This window comes from Delphinus delphis, chromosome 3 (assembly GCF_949987515.2).
Source record: "Delphinus delphis chromosome 3, mDelDel1.2, whole genome shotgun sequence".
Classification (NCBI taxonomy): Eukaryota; Metazoa; Chordata; class Mammalia; order Artiodactyla; family Delphinidae; genus Delphinus; species Delphinus delphis.
The window spans coordinates 146,443,118-146,456,585 of NC_082685.1; the positions used below are offsets into that span (position 1 = coordinate 146,443,118).

A 13,468-nucleotide genomic window follows, 5' to 3' on the forward strand; every position below is an offset into this window, starting at 1 on the left:
TTTTTTGGGGGGGGTGATGAAAATGTTCTGGAATTAGAGAGTGGTTATGGTTGAACAACTTTGTAAATGTACTAAAAACCACTGAGTGGTACATTATATCTCAATTTTTAAACTCTAAGTGGAAACATTTTTCTAATAGACCCTTCAAAACACTTTCTGGATCTAAATCTGTACTTCTTTCTTTTATTCATTGGTTTAGATTTTGAGTCTCTCAAATGTAATTTACAGTGAAAGCATAAGTTGTGTTTTCCTTAAGGATAATAGAAGTACAGTTGTATGGTAAATGAAAATTAGATAATTGTTCGTAAAGAAAACAAAAGTCTTCTTAGTAGAATACTGTCTTGCTCTAACGACTTAGTATCATCAGTATGTAGGTGTTAAAGAACATATGTATGTGAGTCCTAAATATCGAAAGAATTTTAAGGACTGTCATATTTTAATAGGAAAGGATAACAACTAAAAATAACAAAAAACCTATTAATCTATTTTTCATTTAGCATAAATTATAAAATATTTTTAAGATGTCAATTATATAGTCTTATTATTTTTGTTTTCATTACTTATTAATTTTGAGTGTTTTTATACTATATGTAATTTTTTTCTAATTTTGTGACTCGGTCTATGTAACCTTTTCAATCTTTAAATTTTTTATTGACAGTTTTGCAGGTAGTTTGTCATTCTGGTATTTGAAAATGAATAATTCCTTTGGGCTGTAAGCTGTTAAGCACATTTTTATTTTTTTGTTTTTAGGCTATGGAGTTACTAGTAGAGAAAGCAATCAGTAGTGCTTCTAGTCCTCAGAGTCCTGGAGATGCACTGAGAAGAGTGTTTGAGTGCATTTCTTCAGGGATTATTCTTAAAGGTAAGTTTTACTTCATTTTTAATGTTTGTTTTTGTGTTTGATGGTTGAATGAGAACTCTTCTTTATTTTACAAATGGATGATGGTAATGCTTTTTTCTCCCTACGGTGATTGCTGTAGGTAGTCCTGGACTTCTGGATCCTTGTGAGAAGGATCCATTTGATACCTTGGCAACAATGACTGACCAGCAGCGTGAAGACATCACATCCAGTGCACAGGTACCAGTGTGTTCCCAATCCCAAAGCTTTGTTCTATCACTGCCCTTAAAGTTTTGGTTTTTTATAATTGTCCTTTAGAAAAAATCATTGTAAGTAAACCCTTAGAGAGGATATAATTTAAACCAGATTTCATCAATGTAATCTTCAAGTTTATTATTTTAACTATGTGCATGTCTCTTTAAGTATTATATAAATATAAAAATACAGCAGTATTTTCAGTGTCTCTAAATCTTGGTATTACGTTGTATATCAGGGTCAGTAGAGAAGCTATTTATGTCCTCTTTATGTACAGAAGTGATACGTTGTATGGTTTATGGAAATTTTTGTTATGATTTAGCCTTTCCTGCCACTGAAAAAGCCAGCGAATGTGGTAATTAAAAGTGTGGGCCCTGAAGTCAAGACTCCCTGAGTTTGAATAGCAGCTCTGCCCACTCATCTGTAAGGGATAAGAGCAGTGTCTGTCTCAAATAGGATTGTTGGGAAGATTAAATAAGTTAATATTTCAATCAGTCTAAAATTGCTATTGCTTGCTTTTTTTGAGTCCAGAAGTATACGAAGAGGAGAATAAGGCTAATCTGCCCCCTCAAAAAAGGAATTAAGTAAACCTTGTCTCCTTTGATATTGTTTAAAAATTCCAAGGTGACTTTTTATGGGAATAATTTCAGTATCCTCAAATTTTGTTTGCTGCTAAATAATTTACAGTTACACAGTAGAAATCTCTCTTCTTGTTCGAATTTAGTAATATATATCAATCACATGCAGAACAAGAGCTTACAGTGTGCACTCCATCCTCAGATGCTATTTTAGTTTTCCTTACTGGAGTACTCTTCTATTTAGAAACTCCTAGTATTAGAAAAAGCTGATGATCAGTAGCAATATGTCTGTGGTAGAAGTGTATTACTATTCATTATTATACACCAGATATCTTTGGATATTTTCTTTTAATACAGAAGAAAACATTATTCTGTTTATCTTTGGGAAGGACCTTTTGTAAGTATCTCTAAATAAAGAATCAGTATTCTGTTATGATAAATATTCCTAGTTTCACTTCAGAAAGTTAACAGCCTTATAACTTAGATGAGATAGAGAAGTACCCAGTACTGCCAAAGATCCAGAACTGCAGGCTTACACAGAATGCTGTATCAAGTTCCAACCAAGGTGATTTGGGGACTTTTGAAGGTTTGAAAAGCCAATCAATGTATGAGGAGACTTCTAAGGAACTAGAATCATCTAATCTGGAAAAAAGTTTTAGAACAGTAAATTCTCACTTGGATGATTGTAGTCAATAACTATCTCAGCTGAAGAAGATAAACAGGGATTAAAAATAGTCTGAATAGCAGCCACTGTGGAAAACAGTTTGGCACTTCCTCAATAAGTTAAACATAGAGTTACCATATGACTCAGCAGTTTGACTCCTAAGTATATTCAAAGGACTGCAAATATATGTTCATTAAAAAGTTATACACAAAAAATAAAAAAAAATTTTAATTTATGCACAAATATTCGTAGAAGCATTGTGCATAATTGCCAAAAAGTGGAAACATCCCAAGTGTATATCAGTTGATGGATAGGTGGATAAACAAATGCGGTATATTCATACAGTGGAAAATTACTCAGCCATTAAAAGGAATGAAGTGCTGATACATAGTATAATGTAGATGAATCTTGAAAACCTTAATGTAAGTAAAAGAAGCCAGACACAAAAAGTCATATTGTATGATTTTATTTATATGAAATGTCCATAGTAGACAAATCTATCAAGATAGAAAAGTAGTGGTTGTGAGGGCCTCAGGGTAGAGGAATTGAGGAATGACTGCTGTTGGGCCATGGGGTTTTTTTACGGGTGAGAGGTGGTGATGAAAATGTTCTGGAATTAGAGAGTGGTTATGGTTGAAAAACTTTGTAAGTATACTAAAAAAAACCCACTGAATTGTACACTTTAAGAGGACAAATTTTATATGTGAATTATATCTCAAGAAATAGTCTATAAACAGTTATATTGAAGGTTTAACTATGTAGTGAAAATTGCCATTTGATCAAATGACTGTAGAATTTCCTTATATTAGTTTAAAGGGTATATATCCCCCAGAAAACTGGGGAATTATGTCTCAAATATCATGTGACACATAGGTCTTGTGACATTGATGCCTAACATATTCCTATGTATACATAGCCACATAGTGAAAAATCTTTTTTTTAGTTCATGAAGTAACAAGTTGTAGAAGTATAATCCTCATTTTGTAAACCTGGGGGGAGGTGTGTGTGTGTGCGCACACGTGTACCCCATGCCTGAGCCTGTGTGCATGGGCATCCACAGGAAAAGTAGGAAGATGAGTGAATATGAACCAAAGAGATGTTAATTCAATAAGTGAGACACTTTTTCTTTTGCTGTATATTGTTTTAGGATTTTTTTAATGAACATTATACTAATTTTTTTTAAGAATTATTTTTTTAACTTATGCTTTAAAAAACAAAACAGCATGTACACATTAAAGCCTGAAAATAAAAACATCAGAACATATGGAGTATTTCATTTGTGAAATTTAATATCGTTCAAGATGTTTCTTTCATTAAACATGCTTTTTTATATTGTCATTTGGGGCTATAAACCTAATAAGAATTAATACTGGTTTTTTAAATTAACTAAATTCTGACTCTTTTTGTTGTTGTAGTTTGCATTGAGACTCCTTGCATTCCGCCAGATACACAAAGTTCTGGGCATGGATCCACTACCCCAAATGAGCCAACGTTTTAACATCCACAACAACAGGAAGCGAAGAAGGGATAGTGATGGAGTTGATGGATTTGAAGCTGAGGGGAAAAAAGACAAAAAGGATTATGATAACTTTTAAAAAGTTTCTGTAAAATCTGCAGTGTTAAAAGGCAACAGGTGCCCATTTGTTGGCTGTTTTTCATTCATAATGATGTCTACTTTGAAAAAATTATCAAGAATTTAAAGAATTTCATGGAAGAACCAAGTTTTTCTATGATATTAAAATCTTTTAATGTACAGTGTTAGGTATTATATGAATGGAAAGACACCCCCCCAAAATTGTGCTCCAACTAGGGGAAAAACAATTGTTCTGATTTTTTTTCCCATTATTTTTGGTTTTATTTACTGGTTGCCCTAGCTCCCCCTATATTTGTGTCTTTTATTAACTAGTCCTATTAAATCTTTACTATATTTAATGCAGTATTTGTGCTCAGTTGCTATGTGTATTTTGATATTTTTATTTAGAGGTTTTGTTTGCTGTTTGATACTAGTTGTTACTTTGTGTTACAGATATCCTTTACCCTCTCTTAATATTTTACAGCAGTACGTTTTTTTGTAACGTGAGACTGCAGAATTTCCTCCTTTTGTTATTCTTTATGTGATAGATTACAACACAAAAAAGTTATCCTGCCATTTAAGTGCTCAGAACTCAATGTTTCTGCAGATCTTGTGGCATTTGTCTCTCTAGTGTGATATATAAAGGTGTAATTAAGACAGATTTCTGTTAATCTAATCAAGTTTGCTGTTAGTTGTGCATTAGCAGTATAAAAGCTAATATATACTATATGGTCTTGCGACAGTTTTAAAGCCTCTGCATAATTGATAATAAAAATGCATGACATTTTTGTTTTTAATACTTTTAAAATTATAATTTTAGGTTTGACACGTAGATCTTTGTACAGTTGACTTTTTGACATAGCAAGGCCAAAAATAACTTTCTGAATATTTTTTTCTTCTGCATAAGTGGAAAGGGCATTTTTCATATATAAGTGGGCTAACCAATATTTTCAAAAGGAACTGTATCATTGTGCAACTAACAACAGTAACTAGCCCTTAATTATGAAGACAGTTCATTATTGGTGTGTGTGAGATTACTCTAGCGACTATTACAGTATAATAATAGTTGAATTATCCCTCCCCCCGTCCCCACACCCCATCACCCAGATAATTTACAGTTCTATTAACAGTGAGGTTGATAGAGTATTACTGATTTTAAAAAATTAAGGTTATCTAAGGGAAAAAAAACAGAAAATTATTTGGTGTGGCCATCTTACCTGCTTATGTGTCCTACAAAAAGCTAAATATTCTAGCAGTGGTGTAATGAAAAGTTACATCTTACTGTGGATATATGTATGCTCTGGTACACAAATGTCATTTTGTCACAGCACTACAGTGAAATACACAAATAAAAACTTAAATTCATATAATGACTTAACTGTATTATATGTTAGAATTGACATAAATACTTCTGCTTTGAAATGACGTATGCTTCAGTAAAACCATATTCAAATTTATTGGCTACTTACATCTTGTTATTTCTGACAAATGATGTTTCCTGGGCACGTAATTTCCAGAAAATTGTGTAATTCAATACCATATTCGTTCAATTTCTTTCTTGGGTCAGAATCTTCCCCCAGGCTCTTAGAGGACCAGGAGACTGTAGGAGACAACCGCTGGGGAAGTAGAACAGGAGACTCTGTTTTTTCTCCCAAATTTTGTCACATACTATCTTTGTAACTCAAGCAAGCATCTTTTCTTTTCTTTTTTTTTTTAATCTTTCCGGGTCTCATTTTGGTCACCCAGTAAAAAAAATTTGGAATTTTGTTTCTCACAGTTTTCTTACTTAAGAGAGAAGAAAAGAACTGACATTTATCACTCACTAATGACAGACACCATGCTAGGTCTTTCACACGTTTTCCTGTTTAAAACTATCATAACAAATTAAGAATAAGTAAGGTGCTGTATTTCTTATTTTTTAGGTGAGGAAACTAAAGCCCAGAGTGGCTAATTAAAGTTAGTACATCAATTTAGTGACACAGTTGAAATTGAAAGTCAGGTATCAAAGTTTATGCTCAGCACTTTGCCAGCCTGCTCCCTTCATCTTGCAATTAGTTATGTTCTAAAAATGTTCTCAGCCTAAGTTCCAAATTTTTGCATTTAGTTTCAGGTGTCTTCATCCAGATATACAAGTGGTGACACTTAAATTTTTTTTACAAAGATAATTATTTCAGTATTATTTATTTTTTGCATGGCTTAATGGTTTTTACAGCTGTAGCTAGATTCACATTAACCATCTTATATGAAATAAAGCTGACTTGAGTATTTGTTAGTATCTCTTCTGCTTTGGTCAAAAGAAGCATTGGTTATCATGCTAATGCGTTCTTGAACCAGTTGTTTCGGCAACTAATTTACTTATCAGTTTTCTCTGCATCTCAAACTAGCTCTCCTTGTTATAGTGCATGCTTATGTTTCAGTAATGATAATCCAGATAAAACAAATTAATTCAACCATCCCCCAATTACATGATGCATTACAAATTAGATTTTTGTCTTCACCACTATTGTTTCTTCTATTTCTTTAAATAAGCTAGTATTAAAAATGAAAACTTCATCTCTATCCAAAATGATTGTTCCCTTTCTTGTCCAATATCTGTCCTCAAGATTGAGGAGTATCAATGAAAAGGGTGGAGTGAAACTGAGTGAGGCCCTATAGGGCTCCCGGGCATGGAGGCCCCTTTGTCCCCCATTTTCTGTAGTCAAGACTCCAGCCTCCATGACCTTCCCTGAGTTCCAAAGGGCAGATTCGAACAGAGAAATGTAGTTTTCTTCAAGGTCAGAAGCCCACTGTGTCCCCCTTTGCCTGGCAAAGAAATAAAGCTATCCTTTTCTACTTCACCCAAAAAAAGGAAAAGGAAACTTGCATAAACAGCATAAGAAAGGATCTCTGATTATTTTAAGTCAACAGTATTTTAAATCATTTTTTTTGCTTATTGACAAAGCATCAAATCTTTTGCATGGTCATCATATTACGTTGTCAGTATATGTTGTGAATTTAAGTTATAAACAGTTACTTTAATGGATTCACCATCTTTTGTACTGAATTTGGCAGAGCTAACTTAAAAATTTTTTCCCAATAAAGGGCAAATTTTAGTGTCATAGATAATATTCATAGCAGTGATCTCAAATTTGTTCATGAGAGTCATGTGGGGACCATTCTAGAAATTAAGATTCCTAAACCCTAATTCCAGAAATTCTAAGGAGGGCCAGAATAAGCCTGAGAATGTGCATTCTAAGATGGACTTTCTCTTAGTTGTTTGAATGGATTGTTCATAACATGTTACAAAAGTCAAAAATTGTAAAGGGGTTTACAGCATAAAATACCTTCTACCTCCCCCTGTTTTCCCATTACGTGGTTCCCCTTTCCAGAGGCAGTGTTATCCATTTGTATATCCTTCCACACGTGGTCTGTGCATATGTCAGCATCAACATGTGCTCCCCTTTGTCTTTATACAAATGGCTGGATACTGCGTATGTTGTTCTGAACCTTGCCTTTTCTCATTTAATGTATCTTGGAGTCTTGGAGGTTGTTCTGTATCAGTACACATAGGGAAACTGCATTTTTAACAAGCACTGTAGGATCATCCCAAATCAATTTTTTTCTTCAATTATAGGTGGTTCTGATGCAAGTTGTACATGGATCATGCTTTAATAAACATGCTTTACAGTTCAGAATTGTATTTTAAGTTTAGTATTAAAGGTATTTTATGATCAGCTATGCAATATGGCAATAAGTTTATTGCAGTATTTAGCAAATCATAATATCCCTATTCCGTAAGCAATTTTATTGATTAGTTGTTTAGGTAATTTTAGTAAGCTATAGTCTAGTTAATTTTAGTCCTCCTTTACCTTTTTTATTTTCATAGTAATCTTTATTCACACATTTGATAAAAATGTCACAGGCAGGCATGAAATCATTACAATGACATAAGTACAGACCAACCCCAAGTGCAGAGTCAAATGGCCAAAAAGCACATGAGCAGCACACAGCTCCGTAACGTGTGTACTCACACTACTCTCCCCACACCACCCACGTCCCAGCAGTCACAGGCACTACGTTCCGTTAGTCCTCCTTTATCTTGCTTAGTGTAATAATAGTAGATGTAAAATAAAATCTGCAAAGAGGAAACAATTCTGGAACTAACTTAAAACTTTGAGTAATATTTTTGAACAATACTTAAACTGGTTCCATGTTAAATACAGAGCTACTCTTATTCACTTTAATATAGTAAGATACTGGTACTAGAGACAAAGGGTCTTCAGTTTGGAAAGGACTGTTTAATCAGTAACCTAATGTGAAATATTTTTTTTTAAAGTAAGTAATCTGTTGCATGAAAGTACGAAAAGGCAGTTAAGTTGATCCCAGCTAATTAATCACTCATAAAATATGTTAATGTTAAGAGAGTTCACAAGTAGAAAGGGAAAATGGCAGAGAACATAACTAGGGCTTGGATCAATATAGGCCCTATATTAAATAAATACAGGATAATGCAGTACGACAGGTTCCTGATGGGAAGAAGTCCAGAGTGTTGTAATTTACCTTGAGCTTTGCCATAAGCTGCTTAAAAAGAGCAAATTGTACTTCAGTGTGATATAGTATGCATTATACTGTAGACAAAAACAGAAGGCCTGCCTTTTGCTAATGCATAATGTGGAGGGCTGGAAGGAAGTTAAAACCTGCATTACCAATCACAACTAATTTTAGTGAGCACTGGAAGCCTTTTTTTTTTTGCGGTACGCGGGCCTCTCACTGTTGTGGCCTTTCCCGTTGCGGAGCACAGGCTCTGGACACGCAGGCTCAGCGGCCATGGCTCACGGGCCCAACCGCTCCGCGGCATGTGCAATCTTCCCGGACCGGGGCACGAACCCATGTCCCCTGCATCGGCAGGCAGACTCTCAACCACTGCGCCACCAGGGAAGCCCTGCAAGCCTTTTAACAGCGAAGGCACATCCTTGTATCCTTTGTCTTAGTGATATCCAAAATTGAGAGATACACAGTCCTCCTACACTAGGCATTAGCCACACCATATCTGGAATCTGTTGTTCAGTTCTGGGCATTAATTTTAATGTGATATTCAAAAAAGAGTGACCAAGATAGTGAATTTGTTCAAAATTATGGCATGTAGTTGGAACCACAGAGCAGGAGGGACAAAAGATAATATGGAAGAGAGAAAGGATTATAAGTACCTTCTAATATGAATAGCTATAGGAAAAAACCGAACAATTGAAGAAATGGCATTTTTAAAAATATTAACTGCAACAGTAAAATGAACGGGGTTACTTACAGAGAAGTTGTTGCCGACCCCTTACGTTGTTCAAGGGTCAGCTGTAGCACTTTCCATGGTTCTATCATTGTCATCTTATATGTACATGCTATTGATAATCTCATCCACCTTCCAAGTTTCATCAGGTACTCCTTCTGTTACGTTTATTTCCAAATCCTTTCTCTCAGTCCAAACTCCAGTCTTGCCTTTTTTCTTTCTGCCTCCAGTCTCTACGCTATTCAACCTACAGCCCCCAGAATATTTTTCCTAAAGCACCAATTTGATCATGTCATTGCTCCTCAAAAGAACTTCAAGCAGCTCCACATCACTGTGCTAAAATGGTACATGTGGTTTCATCCTTGGGATATCACTAGGTGATAGGTATCATTACACATGAGAAAACCAGGGTTTTGAGACTAAGTACTTTGCTGTTGCTATAATAAAGATCATTTGAATATCTCTTTAATGTGTCTGGTCATCAGAAAGCTGTGTACTTGGAGAGTCCTGTTGACTTCGAATCCTGAACTTTTAACCTTTATGCTATGTACCTCCTATAGATTTGTCCCTTTAAAAAAAATTTTTTTTTAATTGAAGTATAGTTGATTTACAAAGTGTTAATTTTTGCTTTAGTCAAACCTCTTTCTGCAGAATTTTAATGCTTAAGACGTAATGTACAAATAGATCTTAAGCATCCCAATTTTGGTCCACTCCAAAGACCTGCCCATTAGCCTTTTTTTCTCCTTGTAATTCTAAAGAACCTACAAAGCTATAGCTCTTTCAAAGGTCAATGCTTAAGTAAGGATAGGAAAAAAGGAGGAAAACTTTTACCTGAGCCAGGAGTCAAAAATGACATCTAATATACTATACCCAGGATGTAGCTGTCTCATTTGGCCCAAAGACTGTTAGAAACTTTGAGCCAATAGTAAAGATTTCACATGAAAATCCCAATTTGACTTCTCTTGAAAAACTGGAAGATCTGATGACATAGAGCATGTGTTCCTATGATGAGGGTAATGGCTACTCCCTCTAGAGGATAAATTTAAGACAAAGCCTGTTCTGGACAGTTTACCAAAGCCTCTACTGTTCCCTATTTTGTCTACCAGGCTGGCCCTGTGGGCATTTGGTTTTATTATATTTCAGATCGTGGACTTTTTACCAATGGACTCTTCCAATCTGCATGTGCAACCACATATGTTAAACTGAGGGGCAGACCATCTCTAAAATTACTGTCAGTTCCAAAATTCTTTGATTCTGTAATCATGTGTTTCTCTCCTATATACTAGGATACGTGATGTCTCCCACACCTAATGTAAAGGACAGTCGTAAAGAAACACTTGATGCACTTCCTTCATTGACTGTTTCAAGAGAAATGTCAGGAAGGAGGCCTGAAATTGGAGCAAGCTACAGCCTCAAAGGAATCCTTTATTTCAGAGCAGACACTAAAACCTATCTCCTAAAAATCTCACAGTAACATTGGAGCAGCCTGCCTGTCTTCCTGTCTGCTCTTTGGTTGGATTAAGAGAAGGAGGGAAAAGATTTCAGATGGCAAAATTCTTAATTATATGTGTTCTTAATTTTTTCCTTTTTATGAAATAGTGCATATCAAAAGAGATAAAAAAGGAGATGGCTTAGTATATGGTGAAGTGGGAGGGGGGATACAACTAAATTATTAATTGAAACCAAATTTATGAGTTCCAGGTACTGATAAGATGAAGTAAACACCCTCCTCCCCGTCTCTTCCTCGGAATTCAACTATAAAAACTGGATAAAATGCATAGAACAGCAATTTGAGGACCCTGAACCATAGTTAGTAGCAGGCATATTGGAGAAGACCAGAACTGAAGTATATCAAACTGACAATTTTGCCATCTTTCCCCCTCCAGCAGTAAACTCACTGCTTAGCCTTGGACATGAATACAGCCATAGAAGTGTCTGGTAGAATTCAATAACTAAAGCTGCAGGTTTCTGGCCAGAGGATTGAAAAAGGGAGTCCTGGGGAACTGAACACACTGGGCAGACTGGGGAGAGGATGGAGCTAGGGCAAGTGACCCCATAAAGTTATTTATGAATAATACGATAATAATTACAGTAATTTTTTTTTCTGGAGCTCAACCCCGACTTACTTTATGAGGCCAACATTACCCTGATACCAAAACTAGGTAGAAACAGTTCAAAGAAACTCAGACCAATATACCTGATGAAATTAGACTGAAGAATCCTTAACAGAAGATTTATCAAATCAAATCTAGCAATATATATAAAGAATAATCACCACAACCAAGTGGAGTCTATCTTGGGAATGCAAGGCTGGTTCAATATGAAAATATGTGAATTTTAGTACTAAAAATATAAAACTATAAAATTTAAAGACAAATAACTGGGGAAACCATTATAATATATCAGAGTTGATATTAATAAATATGTTCAAATCATTTTTTAAATAAACATTTTTTATTTTTGGCTGCATTGGGTCTTTGTTGCTGCATGCAGACTTTCTCTAGTTGCCGTGAGCAGGGCTACTCTTCATTGCAGTGCCTGGGCTTCTGATTGCAGTGGCCTCTCCTGCTGTGGAGCACGTGCTCTAGGCACGTGGGCTTCAGTAGCTGCAGCACGTGGGCTCAGTAGTTGTGGCACACGGGCCCAGTTGCCCCGCGGCATGTGGAATCTTCCCGGACCAGGGATCGAACCTGTGTCACCTGCATTGGCAGGTGGATTCCCAACCACTGTGCCACCAGGGAAATACCTGTTCAAATCATTTGAATCTGATTCCACTAAGAAAAGAATTGGACAAGGAATAAAGATTTACTACTTGAATTGTCAAGAATTAGAAAAATGGGACATCTGTGTAGTGGATCATTACAAATAATGATGTAGCTGTGTGTTTATTGACATACTGAGATTTTCATAAATCATATATGTAAAACCAATATCTGTATAAAAGTCCACATTTGTGGGCTTCCCTGGTGGCACAGTGATTAAGAATCCCCCTACCAATGCCCGGGACACGTTGTCGAGCCCTGGTCCAGGAAGACCCCACATGTTGTGGAGCAACTAAGCCCATGCGCCACAACTACTGAGCCTGCGCTCTAGAGCCCACAAGCCACAACTACTGAAGCCCACGTGCCACAACTACTGAAGCCTGTACGCCTAGAGACCATGCTCCACAACAAGAGAAGCCACTGCAATGAGAAGCCCATGCACCGCAACAAAGAGTAGCCCCTGCTTGCCACAACTAGAGAAAGCCCGCACCCAGCAAGGAAGACACACGTAGCTAAAAATAAATAAATTGATTTTTTTTTTAAGTCCACATTTGGGGTTTCCCTGGTGGCGCAGTGGTTGAGAGTCCGCCTGCCGATGCAGGGGACACGGGTTCGTGCCCCGGTCCGGGAAGATCCCACATGCCGCGGAGCGGCTGGGCCCGTGAGCCATGGCCGCTGAGCCTGCGCATCCGGAGCCTGTGCTCCACAACGGGAGAGGCCACAACAGTGAGAGGCCCACGTACCGCAAAAAAAACAAAAACAAACAAAAAAGTCCACATTTGTGATACATGCATCCACATATGCAGACACACACATACACACACACACAGAAAAAGTCCTAACTCAAAACTATTACATTGGGTATATGTATAACTGAATCACTTTGCTGTACACCTGAAACTAATACAATATTGTAAATCTGCTGTTCTCCAATATAAAATAAAAACATTTTTTTAAACTATTAACATTGGTTATCTCTGGATTATGAGATCTTGAGTGACTTTTTCCACTGATTTAGATGATTTGACAATGAATATGGAATACCTTGGTAATAAATTATAAGATATAATCTTCCTTTAAAAGGATAAGTGGGCAATGTACATGGCTGGACAATTCTTAAGAAATATATATTCTCAAAAGAAATATAAATAGCCAATAGTCATATGAAAACAAAATTTCAACCTTACTAGTAATCAAATAAATAGAAATTTTTAAAAAGTAATAAGCTTTTGTCAACCAGATTGACAAAGGTTATAAAGATTGAAAATATCAAGTAATACCAAGATCTCAAAGGCAAAGGCAAGGGCACCAGCTCAGTCAACATCTGAATTATCTTTTTTTTAAATGCAAATATACAGAGAGAGATTTTGACCCAGCAGCTGAACTGCAAAGAAGTTATCTTGGGGCTTCCCTGGTGGCGCAGTGGTTGAGAGTCTGCCTGCTAATGCAGGGGACACGGGTTCGAGCCCTGGTCTGGGAGGATCCCACATGCCACGGAGCAACTAGGCCCGTGAGCCACAACTACTGAGCCTGTGCGT

At 36.2% G+C, this 13,468-nt stretch overlaps 1 protein-coding gene across 1 annotated transcript in view; it reads left to right on the forward strand.

The window, feature by feature from the left end:
• The window catches only part of ZFR (zinc finger RNA binding protein), a 73,944-nt gene extending 68,579 nt beyond the window's left edge, over positions 1-5,365 (forward strand). The window contains exons 18-20 of the mRNA XM_060009630.1: positions 751-862; positions 981-1,078; positions 3,751-5,365. Of these exons, the coding sequence (XP_059865613.1) occupies positions 751-862; positions 981-1,078; positions 3,751-3,930 (390 nt within the window). The 3' untranslated portion in view covers positions 3,931-5,365. The remainder of the gene's footprint in view (positions 1-750; positions 863-980; positions 1,079-3,750) is intronic.
• Positions 5,366-13,468: the final 8,103 nt, after the last annotated feature.